The sequence below is a fragment of the Vulpes lagopus genome, chromosome 24, assembly GCF_018345385.1.
Source record: "Vulpes lagopus strain Blue_001 chromosome 24, ASM1834538v1, whole genome shotgun sequence".
Lineage (NCBI taxonomy): Eukaryota > Metazoa > Chordata > Mammalia > Carnivora > Canidae > Vulpes > Vulpes lagopus.
In genome coordinates, this window is record NC_054847.1 from 41,277,836 (window position 1) to 41,299,298 (window position 21,463).

At 44.2% G+C, this 21,463-nt stretch overlaps 1 protein-coding gene across 6 annotated transcripts in view; it reads left to right on the top strand.

Moving 5' to 3' along the window:
- The window catches only part of NEDD4L (NEDD4 like E3 ubiquitin protein ligase), a 340,490-nt gene that overhangs the window by 277,559 nt on the left and 41,468 nt on the right, over window positions 1–21,463 (top strand). For 4 of the 6 annotated variants that reach the window (XM_041739415.1, XM_041739419.1, XM_041739416.1 and 1 more), the window contains 7 exons: window positions 1,141–1,215; window positions 2,857–2,916; window positions 7,964–8,095; window positions 8,562–8,681; window positions 9,795–9,992; window positions 15,521–15,598; window positions 17,070–17,124. In XM_041739415.1, the coding sequence (XP_041595349.1) occupies window positions 1,141–1,215; window positions 2,857–2,916; window positions 7,964–8,095; window positions 8,562–8,681; window positions 9,795–9,992; window positions 15,521–15,598; window positions 17,070–17,124 (718 nt within the window). The remainder of the gene's footprint in view (window positions 1–1,140; window positions 1,216–2,856; window positions 2,917–7,963; window positions 8,096–8,561; window positions 8,682–9,794; window positions 9,993–15,520; window positions 15,599–17,069; window positions 17,125–21,463) is intronic. The other 2 variants (XM_041739414.1, XM_041739418.1) reach the window with 2 other exon arrangements.

Genomic DNA, 21,463 nt, shown 5'->3' on the forward strand with positions numbered 1-21,463 from the left:
AAAGAATGTCTTGGAAAAAATGATATGGGACTCTTCTGCAGTTTTGCTTGTCAGGGTCACTCTGTATTCAAGGGACAGTAGCTTGAACTTTTACTTAAAGAAGGAACCCTTCATCCTAACCAGTGTGGAAGGACACAGTTAGGCCCCCATCACTGTTAGAGAGTCTTTCTTTGACCTTACCCCATCTTACTGGTCATCCCAAAATACTAAAAATGAGTAAGTGCTATGTACATACTTCTCCCGTGAATGAACCTGTTGCTGATTAGACACTTGGCCTTTGTGTGTGTGACCTCCTGCTGTTCTCTGATCGGATCCGTGAGGTGGTTTTTCTAACAATAGATATTAATACAAACAAGTCAGAGGAACATACACATCACACACTCGATGTTTTAGATTAGTGTCACTGTTTTAATCTTTTATTCCTGTTCGGCACAACATCAGCTCCATTGAGAAGCTAAAACATAAATACCTGACCCTTCAGAAGTAGCACAAGTCTTTATGTGAGTTCTCTGGACTTGGACTCCAGCTGACCTTTTGTCAATAGTAATACTCAATAAATGTCTAATAACCATATTAGTATTTTTTCCTCTATTTCCCCCGCCGGTGCATCCCACAGCAAAATACAAGACTGCTAGCTTCCCAGTTCCTTTTTTTTTTTTTTTAAAGATTCTATTTATTTCTTCATGAGAAACCCAGAGAGGTAGAGACATAGGCAGAGGGAGAAGCAGGCTTCCCATGGGGAGTGCAACCCAGAACTGGATCCCAGGACCCAGGGATCACGCCCTGAGCCAAAGGCAGATGCTCAACCACTGAGCCACCCAGGAACCCCTGGTTCCATTTTTAAAGCAATACTTAAGCGTTCCATGGGCCTCTTCAGCCCCCTTTGTTTTTTTGGCCTTGTTTTGCTCTTACTTCTTACTAAGGACCCATCAGAATCTCAATCTGCCTGAAACTCTTGAAAAATACAAGATGACTCGACTACTTGAAGGATAACTCTCCTGGTTCAAAAAAGCTGGTGTCTCGTGTACTTACCTTTTGATACCAAAGTGCACCCAGTAGGCTTGAGTGACGTATTAAGCCAGTGAACCTTGCTTCTATGCCTAGGTTTTCACAATGTTCCATGTCCTTTCCTCCCTTCAGCAAAGAGAGCCCTCCTCAAGGCTGCGGTCCTGCAGTGTCACCGACGGGGTCGCCGAGCAGGCTCATCTACCACCGGTAACCCACGCCCCCTGCCAGCCTTCGGTTGGCTCTTGCGGCTTCTATTTGAAATCATCTGGGCTGCCAAAGAAGAGTTTTTCCTGTGCAAATCCATTCTCTGTCTAAATGGGACCTTAGGATTTCCTAGCAAATCGCCCACGGAGAGTGGATTTCCAATACAAAGAGTTACCGCCACAGTGTCTCTGACATGCTGAAAACTTCATTGCTTTGCTTTTCCACTCAAATTAATACCAAATTCTGATGTGCTCACCTGACTTAAGCTACTTAACTAAAAGCATGCTTTTAAGAATTCTTTTACTTTTTTAAAACTTCATTTAGCCACTAATGCTGTGCTCCAGTGAGCTGCATCTTAAGAACATGTCGACCCCCTCTAAACAGGAATAACTCTTCTGGGTTTGCAGGGAGTGGGTTTCTCCCCATCACTAATGACCTCAACTCTTAACCCACAAGTGCCTGTACCTTCTCTGTAAAGGCAGCTCTGCTGACGAAAGAATTGACTATAATTTGTTCCCACCCTCCCATAACGTTCATAACCAGAAGCAAATATGGAAGAGTAAGGAGTGTTTGACAATCTAGGGCAGAAATAAGACTGAATATTCGCATTGGAAGGCAGACCAGGACTGCCTTGGGAGAGGTTTGGTGTGCGCAGTAAACATTTTTTGTGAATTTACTTCCTTTGGAGGAGAAAATATTTTGTGGTTTTTAGCATGTTCAATTTGTTGTTGACCTTGGCCAATTTTTTTTATTAGTACAAATCCTTGATCATTTTGAGGGTACTAATACTTCATCATCTATGAAATTAAAGGGAAAAAAAGATTATACTTAGAGTTTTGCAATCATGGTATCTTCCTTATGGTGTACATTTTTACTTCAAAGCATATTGTTGCCTGCATTTTAGTCTTTTATGGTAACAGAATGAATTCATGAGTATGCTGGTAAACTGAGAAATCAACATGGTAGATTGAGTTGTGGCACACACAGAATGGGCTGGTTGTTCAGGAGCTTTTGACAAGAGCATCCTTTCTGGGATAGCTTTAGTACAGGCCTCCCCAAAAACCAGAGTGATCAGCTGTGATAGCCTGGGGAGGGGATCCTCCCCAACCTGATGATTCTGTGATTTGTTTTCTTGACGAATTAATGGCACTGTCCCTCCTTTTCAAAATCGGTGTCAATTTTATCTGCCAAAGAGCTCACTTTCCTGAAAATTGTTGATTTTCCTCCCTCTTTCCTTGTACCCTATAAAGCTGCAAACTCACTGATCACCAGTGGCCTCTTAACTCAAATTATGAGTTTGGCAGATTTAAGAATCTGCTTAATTATTTAACAGTAGGAGCAAAACCATAGCGGTTTCCAATTTTTTTCAAATAAGACTTCTCACATGACTGAGATTGCAGTTCATGAGTTTTCTCGAATCACGGCTACAACCTGAGCCCTCTCTGGGTGGGAGGGCAATTGTGTTCCTCTTTTTCTTCTGGTCATCAGTGAGTGGTTGCTCAGCTTTATCTGGACAGGGTGGATTTCAGGGATTCTGATTCATGGCCCCTGCCTTACTGGCTGTTGCAGCAGCTATTCCTGATTCAGTAAGCAATGGGTGATGTCCCTAAGTGCATTTCACTGATGTCCATTGTCATTCAACAGCCGAGTGTCCCAACTAGGAGAGCGCGGTCATCCACTGTCACAGGTGGTGAGGAGCCAACGGTAATGATACCCCTAATCAGACATTAATAACAAAACTGTGGGTTGGTTTTAACATTTTGCAAAATAGTGAATATACCCTTTTTTTTGGTTAAGATCAGCCTCCTTATGCTGTAGAGCTGTACACGTTGCTTAGTGTAAAGCTCTCACTTTCACATCATTCAAAGGGAGTGGGTACAATAACAGTTTTTCGTCCTATATAGTTTTATTAAAAATACTGTCAAACTTCAATAAAGAGCATTTAATTTGACCATTTAAAATCTACTTCGGGGACACCTGGGTGGCTCAGTCAGTTAAGCATCCAACTCTTCATCTCAGCTCACATCTTGATCTCAGGGTTAGGAGCTTAAGCCCTGCGTTGGGCTCCACACTGGGCATGGAGCCTACTTTAAAAATATATTTCTGCCACACTTGGTTCAGCAGCACATATACTAGAATATATTTCTACCTTTAATGTTTATACTGCTGTTAAGCTTTTATTATTTGTTAAAATGCTTGGATAAAATAATTTGTTTGGAGGAGAAGAGGGAAGCCACACAGAAACTACACGCAGTTGGGCACATGGATTCCCAGTGGTGCACATGGCCCAAATCTCTTGTCTGTTTCCTGTACCAGATTTTACATGCTGGGTTAGATTTTCTGTATCATGAGCGTGAACCAGTGACCCTGCTCTGCCACAAGGGTCTCTATCCACAGGAATGAACTAGTGTTCATATAATTTGGAGAGAGAAAGGAGGGAATATAATTAAGTTTAAACGGTCTAGGAAAAAAAAATAAGTTTTTCTGAGCCAAGTATCTGTTATTCTTACTCATTGTTTTAAATAATTTTTAGTATTCATGGTTTTGGGTAACTTGAATAGGACTATGTACTCTAATTGCCTGGTTTTTGCTTGACCCCTAAAGACATGTTAGCTTTTGAGTCTACGCATCGAGCTGCTGTCGCTCTTTGAAGAATTTTCCTTATTGTGTCACCATTGTTAGGTTTGTTATAACTGCTTATTACTTGAGAATACCTTTAAATACACATGCAATTGCTGATTTTTATGCAGGATGTGGACTTAAAGGATTAAAGGAATAATTTAGTCATATTGTTAGAATTTAATGCTCAGCATTGTGCACAGGAAAATCAAATTGGCAGTGTGCCAAAATGAGCCCATTGTAAGGTATTGAACGATAGTGATTTATGTGAAAATCCTGTGTTGGGGTGGCCAGGCCTCAGCCTCCAGTAGAATTAAAGAAATTCTAAATGAATTGGCATATTTCCTACTGTGTGCTAGTAAATTCTACCAGAAGTAGAGCTGCAAGGTAGACAAGATCATTTCATTAAATAATTTTAATAGAATTCAGGGCTAATGAGCATTCTCTACCATCCATTTTTGCGTTTCATTGGAACCTGGGAATCTTCTCTGCATTGGAGCGTTGTGATAGCTGAGGGATATTAAGTGACAGGGTAAACTGAATTATGAGAACACTGGGCTCCATGGTGAGAGGTATTTGGCAGGACAGAGTGACCCATCCAAATGAGGTCCTGTGGCCCTACCACTGCTGTGTTCTGCCTGCCTGTGCCCTCCCCCTGCCCAACGATGAATTAAAAACATGAGTTTGGTTTTGTTGGTTCTTAAAGACTAGATAGTAGTCGTTCGTAAATGCTTTTACCTAATCTCATGCTTCCCACGTACCTGGGGATCTTTCTGCTGCAGTAAGCCAATTTATCCAATGGCTACATCAGAAACCAGACAATTTTGAAAGTATGTTTTCCAGTTCCATCTCTTATCATATTTTCCCCCTCTTTTATACCCTCTCCTGCCCCTGCCCCACCCCTGCATGTCAGCCCCATACTGATGTGTACCGTCTCTTGTCCTGGGGCTACCCTGGAACGTAGCCTCTCACTCCAATGCCTGTGCTTCCACAAACATGCATGGTGTGGACACACCAAAACTGGGATCTCATATACACATCACCTAGCAACCTAGTGTTTTTCACTTGTGGTCCTTCCTCTGGGACCTGTTAATAATTACGTAATACTCGGTGATGGGAATGCACCTCAATTTCTATAATTATCCCCCATCAATGAACATTCAGCTCCACCCCCACCCCCTGGGCACTACACACCATTGTTGCGTTAACCATCCTGGCGTACATCTCTTTCCATGGTAGTGCTTTTATTCTTGTAACATTAATGAACAAACCCTGATTCTCACCTGTGGAACCATGACCCTTTGGTTTAGGAATACACACTGGTTGTATACACACAAATAATACTTTGTATTTGAAAAGTGGTGTCACTTTCCAGCTGGCTAAGCAGAAGCTGTCTCTGAGATAAAAGGAGAGAGAGATACAATCCTTCTGGACTTTGCTGTTATATACCTAAAATTACAGAGTTAACAGTATAGTAGGGTTTGAACGAATCTTGGAGAGTCTGTAATGGTACCAAACTGATTGTCATCTTTAAAAGCATATTGAAACTTTTACAGTTTGCACATAATTGATTTATCCATCTTAATGAAATAAATGGAACCACTAGGAAGCTGTAGTTAACTGGCTATTTGGCAGTGCAGAGCACAATAGTATATTTAAGTGAAAAGCTGGGAAATTGTTAAATTGAGCTGCCTAGCAGTTTGTCTCTTGATTAATTAACTTACCTCTTGAGGTCGTATGGAATGTACACGTGAATACACACACACATAGCAGGAGAAATCTGATTTCGGCTCTAGGGCTGGATCTCTTGCACGATCTCCCGGGAGAAGCTGAGTCCTGCCTCTTCCCCTGCTGTGTGTGGAGAACAGTGCTAGAGTCACAAATGCAGTTGTTGGCACAAATTGTTCTCCATGGTCACTTAGAAATCTATAAAGAAATATTTTAATAACACCATATCCCGTAAATGGAACTAGATTGTAGGTTGCCAATTCAATTCTCAATAGAAGGCAAAATGAGCGTATTAATCAAAATCCATATTCTGCTCTCTACTCTTGGTTCCCAGAAACTGATTAGTCCTATTAACTGGAGCTGTGAGAGGAACCTGGTACTGGAGGGTCTCCAGCTTTTGAATCTGATTCTGAGATGAACCATGCACATCAGGTTCTTTTAGTTTACGATGTCTCCCCATCAACGTCCTTCCCAGGGATTTTGTCCCTTTAACTTTATCCTGATGGTTTCCAGAACAGAGCTTTCTGAGCACATATCTGATTTCCACTCCCAAAACCTAACTCAACTGGGAGGAGGAAAACCAACAGATTCCATGTAGCGAGCATTCCACTGAGCCCAAGCAGTTTTAGTTATCAGATAAGCAATAGTAGGTCAAGGATTGATAGCGCATGCTTTGCCAAAAATGCAAACTGACTGCTTAGGTTACAGTGTGGTTTCTGACTTAGTTCAGCAGAGTCCAGTTTTTGTAGTGCCTGGATGAAAAGTAGCCTAGAAAGAGTTCTTTGGGATTAGTGCTTCAGCCAGAGAAGGAGGCGGGTAAGAGCTTGAGGCTATGGACGAGTTCATCTGTCTTCACTCACGGAAGGATCAGGCCTGCATGTCCAGGTCTGTTGCGCTCCTGTAGTGGCCTCACCCCTAGATCCAGAACCCATAGGGTCTCTCAGTCTTGGAATTCCCATTTCACGGCCTTCGGGACTTAATCTGGAAAACCATCAAGAAAATAGTTACTGTCGTTTTAGCAGAAAGTCCTCTTACAAATCGTCTTGCAGGGCATGGTAAATGTGTTAGAAATAACCGTTGAGGCAGCTGCTCCGTGCCTCAGTTTCTCTCTGGAACGTGCTATCTAGCTTATGGGGTAGAGTATTGAGCCTCATTAACTGAAGTCCCCAAATTACATGGCAGGATGGTTAAGCGTGCTTTTTCTAGTTCTCGATCCTGCAGGAAACCAGGGGGTGCTCTGTGGCCTCCTTGCCCCAGCACAGTCTTGGTGGTGACTGTCAAAGACAGGGCGCACACAGAGGAGTTGGGCTCAGAGATTGACATCGTCACCCTGACATCCACCTGGTCAACCACCTGGAGGCTCACAAGATCCTAATTAGGGAAGCCTGTTGCCCCAAAAGAAGTGGCTTCCTTTTGTAACCTCGTGTAAGAGATTATTCCTGAGGTGTGGCCTCTCATTGCTTTTACATTCTCCCAGGAGCCTTGGTGGCCATGGTTGGCTTGTAATTCTGAGTCCCCGCCCCGAGGGTAGGGGTAGCGCCCTTTTCTCAGTTACAGATCTTATATGCAGTGTCCACATGCCCAGCACTTCTCGGGACAGCACGAACCTCAGACGTCCATCTCCTTGTCTCCCTGAGTCACTGAAACATGCTTGCTGGTCCAGTGTTTCTCCACCCAGACCGCATTTCTCAGACGGCCCCCTACAAGCAAAAGTGTCCCAGGAATCCTTCTGCAATCTAATTTGGACTTTGCAGATCCAGTCGCCCTATACTGAGCATGTCTCAAACCCACGAACTGCGTGTTTTTGTGGAATTCTGACCTCACGTTGCCCAGTGACTTCCCGACTGGGGCCACTGAGCTGTCCTGGTTGGGACTCATGACCGTGTGCCCTGGCGCGAATACAGCCGTCCTAGAGAGGAGACTGTATTTTTTTTCTCCCTGAAAGCTGTAGTGAAAGGGCTCTAAGCTGAGGAAGACTTCGGGAGTTAGGAGAGCATCTCTGTGGCAACTCTACTGAGGAAAAAACTATTCAGAGCATCTCTCTCTTAGTGACATTGGACAGTTTAAAATACCTTGAAACTCTGTGGTTTGACAGCAAAATCTAGTAACTGAAACATTGTATATTTCTCTTAGGATCATGTTAGCCACGACCCTTTATGTTTAAGACTTCAGGGTTTTCCCACTGGCTTAGAAGATCTTGGACCTCGTGGCTGTGTGGGGGTCATCTCACAGTAGATTGGAAGCCATTGGAAATCAATTGCCTTTTTTCCAGACACTAATGTTTTGGGTACAAGTAAAATTAAATTACCTGGTCTAGTAACTCTCTGCGTGTACATTACTTTTATTAAACTGATCAAAAAGCAAATGCAGGATATTAAATAATAATGATTTCTTACACAAACAGCCATCAGTGGCCTATGCACACACCACGCCGGGCCTACCTTCAGGCTGGGAAGAAAGAAAAGATGCTAAGGGACGCACATACTATGTCAATCATAACAATCGAACCACAACTTGGACTCGACCTATCATGCAGGTATGCAGATCGTCCTACAACCTAAAATCACAGGCTGTAGAAGCCGAAACCTATGTGAGCTTGGTGCTCCCGAGGTGAATGTATTGTTCTGAAAAAACCCGTGTTTAAGATCATGTTTCTCACAGAGAAGATGGGAACTCTAAGCCTAGTATTTGCCAGAGGAAGAATTCGGTCCCTCAACCCAGTCCACCCCTAGACACGGTTTAGGGAGCCCATCCCAGGGTGGAGCTTCTCTCCCTTGATTTCTGAGGCTGGCGTTTACGCTGGGCTAGTGATTCATTTCTATTTCCTTTGACTGTACTTCTCGATCGTTGCCCCCATTATTATGTTTAATCATTTTCCTCCACGCTTGCAATAGGCCAGCCCTCTTATTATTGCTGGCTTACGTTGTTTGGGTCCACGCTCCTCATCACTCGCACAGGAGTTCTCCTCCTGCCAAGCTAACTTGTTTTTGCCTCCGAAATAGCTCGCCGAAGACGGTGCGTCCGGATCCGCCACAAACAGTAACAACCACCTAATCGAGCCTCAGATCCGCCGGCCCCGTAGCCTCAGCTCGCCGACCGTAACCTTATCTGCCCCACTGGAGGTGAGAAGGCCTCATCGGCTCACCGGCTCACCCTCTCCCGGGACTTCTCATCTCCTTGCTCATCTTACTTGGGTTTGAGTGGTTGCAGCCCCCTGTCCCCCCCCCCCCCCCGCCCTCTCTCTCTCTCTCTCTCTCTCTCTCTCTCGCTCTCTGATGGGTCGTGGTGTTGTCGTGCAGCCTTCCTTCATGCTTCTCTGTGCCGCCCGGCTCGCACCCGTGGACTGCCCCCCTCTGATCCCCATTCTCATTCGGCTGCCCCCGCGGCTCCTTGTGCCCGAAGGGGGCGCCCCTCTGCCGGACACTCTCCATCTCTCCTTGTGTTTCGCTCTTGACTTGCATACGAACTCTTGCCAATACCAATGCTTACGTTGCGTTTCCAAACATAGCTGTCGCTTTGATCATTTTTCTTTTCCTTTCGACGGTAGGGCCTGTCACCTTGCGGGCATATGTGTTTCTGATGCACATGCACATCTCGAAGCCATTGCGGGGCATCTGCGGGTGCCTTCTGTTTGTGTGGTGTTGTTGCCATCCCTTCGCATCACAAACGTCAGAGTTAGAGAAGCCAGAGAGCAAGTGTGTGAAGTTCTGAGCTTGACGGTGTCTCAGACCTAGCTGCGGGCCCGTTCCCTGGGTCTGCGATGCTGCTGGCTGGGAGCCGATGGGGTCTGTTCCAAACTGGGATGGGAGTGCCGGGGGGTAGCAACCTGCTAGTCCGGATGGCTGTCTCTGTTGGTACGGGTTTTGCTTTCTGTGCTCTAAAAATTGCCAACCCCTTCTTCATTAGACTGTGAGCTCATTAAGAGCAGGGGCATGTGTTTCTCCACCCTCTGTAAAATTTCCGTCCGTAACGTTCAATACAGAACAATACTTGGGGTGCGCACTGAATAGCTGTCCATGGACCTTGGGTATAAGTAGTTAATATTGTCATGTGTTTAACCAACCAGAAAACTTTAAAGTTAGATGGGTTGAAAAGTAGATGAATGACAGAAACGGGTTTTAGAGCTTTTCCCTTGTACCTCTTCAGAGAGCAGCGTTCCCTGTGTACCCAGGTACATTTTGACCCCCCCGGAATAGCAGCTGGTAAGAGTTCTAATGCTCGTTATTATTCCTTAGGGTGCCAAGGATTCGCCCATACGTCGGGCTGTGAAAGATACCCTTTCCAATCCACAGTCCCCACAGCCATCACCTTACAACTCCCCCAAACCACAACACAAAGTCACACAGAGCTTCCTGCCGCCCGGCTGGGAAATGAGGATAGCACCCAACGGCCGGCCCTTCTTCATTGACCATAACACAAAGACTACAACGTGGGTAAGGCTGTGCTTTTATTTGGTTCCATTTTCATCATGAGGTCTGGCATTGCTTCCTGGATTTCCTAGTTCTCGGAGAGGAATTTCACTGAGCTGAAGCATGGCCCCAGGGGACCTCCTCTGCCTACATCTGGACTCTGCACATCTGGGCCGGTGGGGGGCGGGTGGCTTCTGGGCGCAGGCTCGTGGCTACCTCTGGGCTTGGTGCCAGGATGGTTTCCTTTTCTTCATAGGACCCCTGGAAAGTTCTAGTCCTGACAATTTACCGTATTGGGAAGAAAGGTGTAGTGGCTCCCCAGGGCCAGGAATTTGATGTCCCTGCTTCATTTTCCATGATGCTGTAACTTTGTTAGGGGGTCCTAATATTTTTTTAATCATTTCTCCTCATCAGTTTCTTTTTGCATTTCTATTGACATTATCACCTTTGTTTGATTTGTCCTTGTCATCTTCACTGTTCACATCAGATTCGTGTTTTATACTCCTGTGCTCTCATTCCTTTAATTATGGGTGGAGAGATGTACTGAGGACTTTGGTTGTAAATTTAATAGCTTTTTTGTGTGTGAACATTTTGTCAAAACCGATTTTTCTGGTCGTGTTGCTCCTCCATGTGGTGCTAAGTCCTACAGGAGAAGGGATCTGTGTTGTATTAGTGAGCACGATGAGAGTAGTCAGAGGTGCATACGCATCTCTCTCCATGTCTGGGTCAGTTCTTCATTCCTCCAGCTGAATTAGTGGTGTCTGTCTTAGCAGAGCGTGCAGTTCTCTTTTAGAAGCCAGTGGTACGTTTCTGCTGTGTGATCTCTAGACTTACGACCAAACCAAACTCGGTATTCTTGTTTCTATTTCTGATGCTACGGGAGGTTTGCTCTTCCTGTCGCTTAGTATCCCTGTCTGATTCTCTGGGTACAGAGCTTAACTACCCTTCTGTCATCTGTGCTGCTTGCTCAGAACTAACGGTGTGTGAAAGCTGGTTGAGTCCGGGCAATTGTCCCTGGCCCAGCCATTTGGTCTTGGGCTAGCCGTGAACACATGCTTTGGACTCCCATTTCTAGTGAAGATACCAAGTGTGCACAGTTGACAGAACGGTAGTATTGTGTAAGAAAGAGGCCTGGACCAACGTGGCCTGGACTTGTGTGTTCCTTTAGTCCCTAATGGGCTCACCCTCTGAAATCCAGTGGATGGTGCTACAACATGTCTCCACGATGACATTCTCTGCATTTGGGACAAGGCCATGCCTTTTATCGCAGGGCATCTAGCATCCTTGGCTCCTGCCACTGAAGGCTGACGGCCACCATTCCTCCCCAGCCCCTCACCACCATAGGGATAACCAAAAATGCCCCCCATGGCCTAAACACTCATTATTGAGAACCACTCTAAGAGTTCTTCCTCTTCTGAAGTAAGGGGGAATTTATCATTGAGATCTGGCAACACTCATTTAGTAAACTCATAACTACTCCTAAGGCATATACTAGTGCATCGCTTTGTTGGATGCGCCTTTTCACCTGAAGATCATATTTACAGGATGGTGGGCAGGGTTAGGCAGAAAGTTAAACAGCCCTTTGGAAAATACAGTAATAAAGATTGGATTTTAGCTCCTTCCCTGTCTCCCCCCCGCCCCCCAGGACTCAGAGCGTGCGGCGGTCCTGCTGGTGTTGTACTGTTGGCTCTCTAGCCCTCAGCCCAAAATGGGAGCTCCAGAAATAGGGTGAATGTCGGAGGAGATGGATTAGCGTATGGAGCCACTGTGGCTTGCCAGCATAAGCTGCGATTGGAGTCATTTGAACTAGCTTAGCAGTCAGGGCTCCTAACCTTTTCACCATCCTTCACGCCACAAGTGCAGTGTAATTACAGCTGGGCAGGTTTTATTTTAAACAGCACCAGCTTTATTTATTGCCTGCATCGTTGCTGAATGAAACCCAGTTTGAATTTCCAGTTGCCCCTTTCCACCGGGATCCTCGCTGTTGACTCATGGACTCATTTAACATTTGAGTGTGTCAAACCAATATTTTGTTGCTACTGCTGCTGCTGTGGAAAATCCTTAGGGTAACAACTGGAAATTCCACCAGTGACTACCCTTCCTCACTCATCTCAGATGTGCTGGCATAGCTGCGTCACCCCTTCTAGACAAAGGCCTGTACGGAGGAAGGTAGACTCCAAACCTGCCTGTTTATTTTGATATAAGATGGAGTGAAGCGTAAAGGCAATTTTCAGCTTGGAATCTGTTTGGAGTTGGTTTGGGGTTTGCTCTGTGTTATGTGTGTTTAAGAGAACAGCATAGCTAGCTATTCTTAGAATGTGAGCTTTATCATGGAAACAGGAAGAGAAAACTGGTAGGACAGGTTGAGAGTCCTGAAAATACTAGCCTTGCTTCCATCAGCCTGTGTGCCTTTGCTTCCTACGTTAGCCAGCAGCATGAAAAGATACAGGTCGGCATTTCCCTTGGATCCATTGAGAGGGGGAAATTCGCTTTGAAGTCTATTTATAAAACCCAGCCTTTCACACACACACCAGTAACGCAGGCAGCGTGCCAGCAGTCTTTCTGGGACAAAATCAGGCCACATCCAGCGAGCATCCCTCTGTTCCCACCTGGGTCAGCATTGCTAAGCGGGGAGTGCTGGAGGCCTCCAGAGCACCCAAGCGCAGGGGACAAGAGGATTTGAGGTTGCCCATTCTTTCTGCTGAGGAAGCAACTGGAAGCATATATGTAAGAGTGCATTTATGTCTTCTACAGGACAAGGCATTGGCTTGTTTCTGTAGCAAGAAAGCCAACAACAGCCCTTAATTAAATGACAGGTTTGTTTTCTACCTGGGTCCAAACTAATAAAACTCACTGTAGCCCTCGTGGTTGTTGACCTCTTCCAGGAAGGGAAAAAGCTCAGCTGTTGTTTGAACCCGCCAGCCTCCTCATATTTTATATATTTCTAAAACTCTGCTACGAATCCTTTTTTCTCCCCTCCCCCAAGATGTGGATCTTCGCCTTCTGTTTAAAAATTCTTCTGACAGTAACAAGGGAGCAGTTGTGAAACTGTGGAAGAATGTGTTCATGGTACTTGAGGACAGGGAGAGACTCCCAAGTGGGTTTTGCATATTTTATTCATTTATATCCATTTTTATTTCTATCATTTGTAACGTCATTAGTATTCCTGCCTCTATTGTCATCCCTAAAGTTGTCACGAGTCTTGTGGGGCTTTGGCTGCCTTTACCTGCTCCCCCAGGTGGTGGGGGGGGGGGGTACCTGCCACCTTTTGTTGTTCTGGGACTCACCGTGGGGGTGGGCTCAGTTAGTGCCTTCTAGGTTGAGCCCTTAGAACTTGGTGGAAAGCGGATGTTGCTATTGTTATAATAAAATAATAGGTCCCCAAGAGCCTCCAACCCTCACATCCTACAAATTCGGGGTTTTCTGTGCAAGGCCATCTTAGCAGACCTGTAAGATTAGGTTTTATACTTCATGCCCCTCGTCCCTACCCCCTGGCACTTTTCTGTAACTTTCAGCTGCTTTGTTTGTGTGTGCTCTGCATCACCAGCTTTTTCCCCATAGTTTCACAGTAGCCTGTGTGTATGACTCCAAGGCACGGCTGGTCTCGCATGCAGCGTCTGGAAGCCAGCATGGTCAGGGGGTGGGGCTGGGGAGAGAAGGGTGTCCTGTGGTTGTGGCGTCACCGGGTCCAGCTCAGAGCCAGCACTGAGTGGGGAGCTTAGTGCTCCATGTCTTATCCTCTGTCCAAAGTCAGCCTAACACAAATATTTACCAAATCATCATCTCCTGGGACTTTAAAAATCCAAAACCTTAGTATATCTGTTGACTACACCATATGGGTTCCAGAATACAACAGAAAACCAGACCAACTTTATGCCTTGAATTACCCTTTAAAAAGGACAGCAGCAAAAAAAAAAAAAAATAAAAATAAAAAAAAATAAAAAAAAAAAAAATAAAAAGGACAGCAGCAAGGTTCAGAGTCAGTAGCCATCACAATAGCCAAACTGCTAACACAATTTATTTCTCCACCTAATAGTTGGCTATAGTTAATAGAAAGCAAAGGTTGGTTTTATTTTTTGATTTTGGGGCAGGGTTTTTTTGGGCACGAGGGGGGGGGTAGACTTTGCCAGTTCCAAAAATCTGTCACTTTGTTATAATCCAGTGATACTAACAGCTTATACTGTTGACTTAGGAAATTTTTCTAACAGCTTTCTTGAAGTGTAACTCACATGTCCTGTAACTCACCTGTTTAAAATATACAAGTGAGTGGTTTTTAGACCATTAAATAAACATGTGCAACCACCGCCATAATCAGTTTAAGAACATTTTCATACCCATTAGCTGGCACAAAGTGAATTGTATTATTTTCCAAGGTTTATACCAATTACTTCATTTTCTTGTTACCTTGGGAAAATGCTGAGGCAGGAAAACCTTTTAGTGATTTGACAGGAACAGAGGCTTTCATGTAATTGAAATAAAAGGATTTTGTTAGTTTGTTGTGTGTTTTTTTTTTTAATCTTTGGCTTATTCGGTTGACAGTATGCTATTCTGAGTTGTATCATTTGTTTCATAATCTTTTGAGTTTCTAACGCAAATTCTCAAAGTTACATTGCATTTTTGTTGGGTCTCTATAAGTGAGAGCCGCTCCCAGACTCTGGGCGAGAGCCTTTGGACACGTTCTCATGGTCTTAGCAGCTCAGTGTCCTCATGTTAAAGAAGCAGAGATCATGTGCACAGCCTCCTAACAGGGTAGTTGCAAGATGACACATCCCTCTGTTTTCTTTGTCAATTATAAAGCATGACCCAAGATATCAAAGCACATATTACTCTTTTGTTGGTTCTTTGTAGTGTCCCATGAGTCACATCCCTTAAGAAAAATCTTTGACAAACTTTTAAGTATTAAGATGTAAATGAGAATCTCATTTTGCAGAACTTGACCAGGAATCTCAGTAAAGTCTTCTAGTTAGGGATATGAGACGTTACGTGATGGGGCCACCTAACTCCAGCCAGGATGGGACTTGACCATCAGATCAATTTCAGACTCAGCTGTAGATCAAGGAGTGGAAGGGCGCAACAGGAAACTCAGCACCTGTGGAAAGGCTCACTGCCCTCACCCACAGCTCAGTGCCCAAGAGAGATTTATAAACCATTACCCCCCACCCCCAAAACACTCTGCAGAGGAGATCCTCATCTGCCCTGGCACCTTCCATTCTTGGTAGGTTTCCATAGTAACGTTCCTGCTGGGACACTCTTCCTCTTCACCTGCTAGAGGTCTTGGGAAAATGCTTCACCTTTTATTGAAATACTCTCATTGTCCTGCTTTCACCAAGGATGAGGAGAAGAGTATATAAAATCTTTCTTGAGTGTCGATCAGCCAGCCTTCCTGTACAAAGAGAGGTCCTCTCCTCCCCCGCACAGGCAGGAGTTGCGTGTGCAGCTCCAGGCACACGCAACCTATTGCCTTGGAACACACTATTCCAGAAGGGGAGGAGCCAGTAACTGCACGCAGAGAATCACTCTTAACGTCTTCTGCCTTTCACGTTTTCTTGCAGGAAGATCCACGCCTGAAATTTCCAGTACATATGCGGTCAAAGGCATCCTTAAACCCCAATGACCTTGGCCCTCTTCCTGTGAGTACGCTGCAGACACATGGAGAAGTCTGAAAATGTTTATCCATTCATCTGACCCGCTGTTGATGGAGAGACCCTGCGGGCCTTCTCTTTCTCCAGGCTTTTTTGGGTCCCATTGGTCTGTAATCTTTTAATAGAATTAGGCGCATGGCTGGATCCTAGTAACACATACTAGAATTCATGTCCACTACTTGTAAAAGAGAGTTTTGAATTGTTAGCGGTGAGTAGAAAGTAGACCTTGTAACTAGGATGTAAGAGGCATTCTCTACATGCAACAGTTTAGGCAGCACGCATTTATTATGTAACTTAGCAACCACTAGGTTCCATCCATATTGCTAATTTAGTCATTGGAACAGAAATATTAAAAACAGCAGGAGAAAAATGCCTAAGTAATCATAGACAGTTTCTGTAAGTCATTAGCCTACAGATATTTTAAGTTTTTCTTCCCTGTTGAGGGCTGTTTATATAATTTAATTTTTTATCACTTATTCTCTTTGAGGGCCCAAATGGGAGTTGAGCTATTTACTCCATATTAGATTTTGAATGAAACTTTTACCATATGTCCTTCTCAGCCTTCCCACCCACCCCCATCCCCCAAATCAAAAAGCCTTACAAGGACAGGAAGGTGAGGAGACTGGAGACTTCTAGAATGGAGGGGTGGTGGGCATTCTTCCAACGGGATTTTCCAAACTCAAGAACTTCACTGTTGCCTGGCATGTGGTATGTGATGGCACAGCTTGAATCTAGGAAGGTTAGGGTTCAATCTTTATTCATCAGGTTTTGCACAAGAATGCCTCAATCCCCAGAACTTTTTGGTTCCTGGGTTTAGATAGAGCCCAGAGAATGCCAGAGACCAAGATGAGACGTCAAAAGACAGCATGCTGTCCTGATCTGTTGGGATTCCTGACTTTCAGATAGCAAGTAGGCACCGTTCAGATAATGAGGGTGTACCAGCCTGACCTTGGGAAAAAATACCCAAATCCAATTGTTTCCTGAGTACAAATAGTGAGAGCCCACACCAGAGAATCTGTGTGTTAGGTCATTCAGCCACCTGGTGATAGGACTAGAGCATCTGTCTCTGACATTTTTAAATTAACCTTCCTCTCCCTTCAGTACTCAGTAAATATTTATTTAATTAAATGAGCTATTCAATCCTAAACTCAACTGTTCTGTGGAATGCTGGAGTTGCCCTTTGAAGCTTTTGAAATAGCAAGCCCTGCTTCCTGTTCATCACACAGTGAGTGAAGGCTGCTAAGGCTGGTGAACATGTGATAGGGTGTTGCTAGATGTTGTCAAGAGTTAACTGGAAATGTTTGTGGTTTATTCTTAATGTAACAATATACCCTAGAAGAGAAGAGTCAAAAGGCATTCTTAGAGTGTTTAAATTTAGCGTTGATTTTTGGAACTCTTAGCTAATGTATGTATTCATTCATTCTCTCTCTCTCTCCCTCTCTCTCTCTCTCTATACCAGCCTGGTTGGGAAGAAAGAATTCACTTGGATGGCCGAACGTTTTATATTGACCATAGTAAGTAGGCTCTTTTATAGACACATCGGCATTTCAGGAAAAAGGATTGGGGGACGGGGAGTCATTCAAATATTATAGTGAAAGGTTTGTCATTTTACTCTTCATCTAGGCAGCCAGGTGTTATGTGGAGAGAATGATGCCAGAGAATCAGTGCCCTCATACGGTACTATGATTTCATCCCAAGTTTGCTTGAAAGTAGCCCAGCAAGCTTTCACCCGATTTGATCTTGTGACCTATTAACTTCTTGGGTTTTTTTTTTAATTAAAAAAAATTTTTGGGTCCATAACCCCTTGATTTCTGCGCTTTTAATAAATACACTCTAGTAATAGAAAATAAGGCTAGAAGTTATAATTGAGTCAAAAAAATCTCTGTGTGAGCAGTGCTTGAAGCAGCATGTAAGTGTCTTAAACACTGCCCTCAAAGGTCTTATGGCAAGAAGCTCATTCTGACTTATTTTCTATTCATAGCATGTTTTTTTGCACCCAACACACTAATATATATGGAGTTCGTATCTTGAAATTATAGTATAGTTGCTCCAGCACCTCTGAATAAATGTGTGGTTTCTCATTTCAACTAAAAGTTAAACTAATAAAGATTTTGCTTTTAGCCAGTGGGTTTTTTTTTTTTTAAGGCAACATGTTGTTCTCCATGGGAACGTATTTGTATATCCCTTAGAACTTCTGAAAAAAAATGTTTTTTAAAAGAAGTTTTCAATTATATGTAAGTGTGTGTAATTGGTAGTATTTTGATCTTTGTTTTCATTTGGTTCCTAAAAGAGCAAGTCTGCACCAGGTTTCTCCAGCCTCACATTCTCTTAACTAATCAAAAGTATACCGAGGAGCCAGTTGCTGGGTAGTCCGACCACAGGGATCCTCATGGAAAGGGCTTGCCACTGTCTCATAGGTCTTGTGCCTCTTCTAGGGTAATCCCTAGAAGATACTGAGTGTATTATACACCTTTGCTTTCAGGCAAGAAGGCTTGAGAGGTTATTATAAATTAGGAAGACCAGTTCAGAATTAAACCAAAAGTGAAAGTCCTAGGTGTATTGGGGAATGGGCTACCCTTTGGTTAAAATTAGGTATTTCAATGTACATAGGCTGTTTTATCCATGACCAGAAAAGTACTCAAGGTTTGCCTGCTTTCCAGAATTTTACAATTGCTACCATAAATGCTTTAAAATGTGCATACTCTTTTTTTCTCTGAAATGCCATTTATTTGTCATTCTACTCATAGCATAATTTGTTAAAATAAGGGAGGCAAGCATAACTCTCTTTCCCACTAAAAACAAAACAAAAAAATGTTTCTTTTAGTTTTCATGCATTGCAACTTCAGTTTTCAAAGGTAGGTATGAATAAATAATCTTTTTCTTAAAACAAGGTCTCAACCAGTAACACAACCTTGGTCTGCTACACACAGAATTTTTGACACAACATTGTGGCTGTGTTCTGACTGGTGATCTGGTGTTCGGATCAACCTGAAAAGAATTTTATGACTGTTCTTTAACGCAGGAGCCCCCCAAACAAGAAACACTATGTTGCAAAAGTCCATCCTAGTGCACATTAGAAATAATAAAGGTCATACATAGACTGGGTTTCTAGTGATGTGCATAGACCGATCTAGTATAACCTAGAGTAGATGTTTGATAAGTGGTGCCGTGAAGTTAATTCGTGGAAGGTCAGCAATGAAGGCTGAGGAGGTTGACATCCTTGGTCAGAAAATGGAGAGAACTTGCCTTGGAGAAGTAGCAGCCATGGCTGCAGCCCCAGGTTGGCCCGTTTCTGTGTGCTGGGAGGCAGGAGAGGTTAGTTTGGCTAAATGCCTGGGTAGTTCCTTGTTCCTGATCAGTCCATCAGTCCCTCCAGGCGCTGAGCTCACTCGCTTCCCATCCTCTTGCCAGGACAGACAGCTTGCAGGAGGCTCCTCTTGGCTTCCGGGACAGTAAAGACCACACACAGGGCCTGCTTGATCTGAGCTAGGAAAGGTGGTATTTGTGGTCATTTCCATGGAGATTGAAGTTTGCCTTTGCTCTACCCTACTGAAAGGTTCTCTCAACCAGATAATAGTGGAAATTAGATGAGCAAAAACTATATGTTAAGAAAAACATGTGTTTAATTACAATCTCGTTTGCTGTTGATGCAACATTTCTGCCATTTCCCCCATCTGTCAAAGTTTGCTCCATTGAAAGTTATAAAGGGGCTATGTATCAATGAAACAGTTAAATTCCTATGCTGCTTCACCAAATCCCAGTCTGTGACAAGTACAGAATACCTGTCTTTTTAAGAGGTTTTATCAGGCCAACAGGTACACTCCAAAATGCCTTCCACCACCTGGCAGGTGACGTTGAGGGACAAGCTTCTCCTGAGCAGTTTCCCCACGTCTGATTGCTTGCAAGATTCAGCATCTCGGTTTGCTGGCCTACTGGTGCAGGATGGGAACCAGGTCATTCCCGTGTGGTGGCATTTTCCTGTGCCAGCAGTTGTCTCAAGAGAGTCAGAGCTGTCTTGTCTTCCGTCATCCCCAGGACACGTGACTGCACATGGATGACAAATACAGCAGTGCACTTGTCTTTTAAATAATGATGCTATTTATTTTTGCTTCATCAACTTTTGAGAAGTCAGACTTTTTTTTTTAAAGATTTTATTTATTTATTCATGAGAGACACAGAGAGAGAGGCAGAGACACGGGCAGAGGGAGAAACAGGCTCCACACAGGGAGCCCGATGCAGGACTCGATCCCGGGTCTCCAGGATCACCCTCCTGGGCTGAAGGTGACACTAAGCCGCTGAGCCACCCAGGGATCCTGAAGTCAGACATTTTTAAGATTAAAAAATAACCATCTGAAAGCCGTAATTTCGATCAAGTATTGAACACATAGCTCCCGTCTCGAGACTGGAGTACAAAGGTTAAGGGAAGATCTTGAACTGAGTTTACACCTCGTTTTGGAATCACATGGTTCTTCTTAAAAACCAGGTATGCCCAGCAGCTGAGTCAGTGGCTACAGGTGTCTTGGAGACAAAGCTAGAAGAGAAAACAAGATTCCAAAAAAGAATTTTTTTAAAAGAAAATAAGATTCCACTGAGGCTATAAAATCCTGTTTTAGTCTTTCTTGCCATCAGGCTTACCAAACCTGTTAATAGTAGCTACATTAACTGGCTCATTCTTCTCCTTCATTCTTGTCCCTTTATTTCAAATACATTGAAGACAAAAAGCAAGTTTAGATTTAGAAGTTCTGGGGAAAAAAATGAGGAAATGGCCACTCCTCATTCATATCCTATACTGACAATATTTAGGTATAAAATCGATCTGTTTTGTAACCACATAGAAATTTGTGTGGTTCTGAAATCTTAAGACTGTTTTAAAAGGGAAGCTGTTTTCGCCATCAGCTTCGTACAGTCATTTAAAGAAATAACCTATTAGCCTCCTGTTATGTTCTGGGAAGCGTGTTCAGCAGTGGAGAGGGAGCTGCAGAGATAAGGAACACCCAGTCTCTGTCCTCAAGGGACTTATATTCTAGTAGCAAGCCTCGGGTATTTTCATTTGGGTAGAGGAATGAACCAGCTTTAAAGAAGCAGGAAAAGTGAGGACCGCACCTTCTCACTACGTGGCCAGATACCAGGATTGGTGGCTGGCTGCAAGAGGACCATAGGAACAGCTTGCTTTTTGGATGGATTCCAAATGATGAGTCAGATTTATCTAGTAAAGCAAGGGGGCTACAACCCCAGGAAGGCAAAAACATGCAAGTGTATGAAAGTGTGTGGACTGTGCCATAGAGAACTGAGGTAGGGTTGCAGGTGGCCAGCATGCAGAAGAGGCTAGCATGATACCATAGGTCAAGTTAAAGGGCGTCTGCCAGTGGTGGGATTTTGGGTCCCTTCTGCAGGCAGGAGGGGGGAGTTCTGAGGATTTTTCGGGGTGGGGGTGTCATAGTGGTCAAATTTGTTCCTTAGAAAGATCCTTCTGGCAGAACTACAAAGGAAGTCTTGAACAGGAATGAGTGTGCCCGAGGCCAGGGAAGCATAGGAAATAGTCCATGGAAGAGAAGTACACTCCAGAAGGCAGCCTTCTCAAGTGGGATATGGGGGGGTGCAGCTTGGTGAGCACCAGCCGAGAATGGCCGGGTTGGATAGGGAGGTGGCCAGTGCTGGGTGTGAGCAGTGAGTGCGCTGTGATAGTGGTGTTGGGGGTATAGGATCACAGGGACGAGTTCTGGTCCTGGAAGGGCATGGGTTTGGTTTTGGTAGAGTTGGATTTGAGGGCACTATGGGATACACACCTGCACCCGTCAAGGGTAGAAGTTGGGGTTTGGACAGACTCCTTGGGAGACGCCATGTGTACATAGT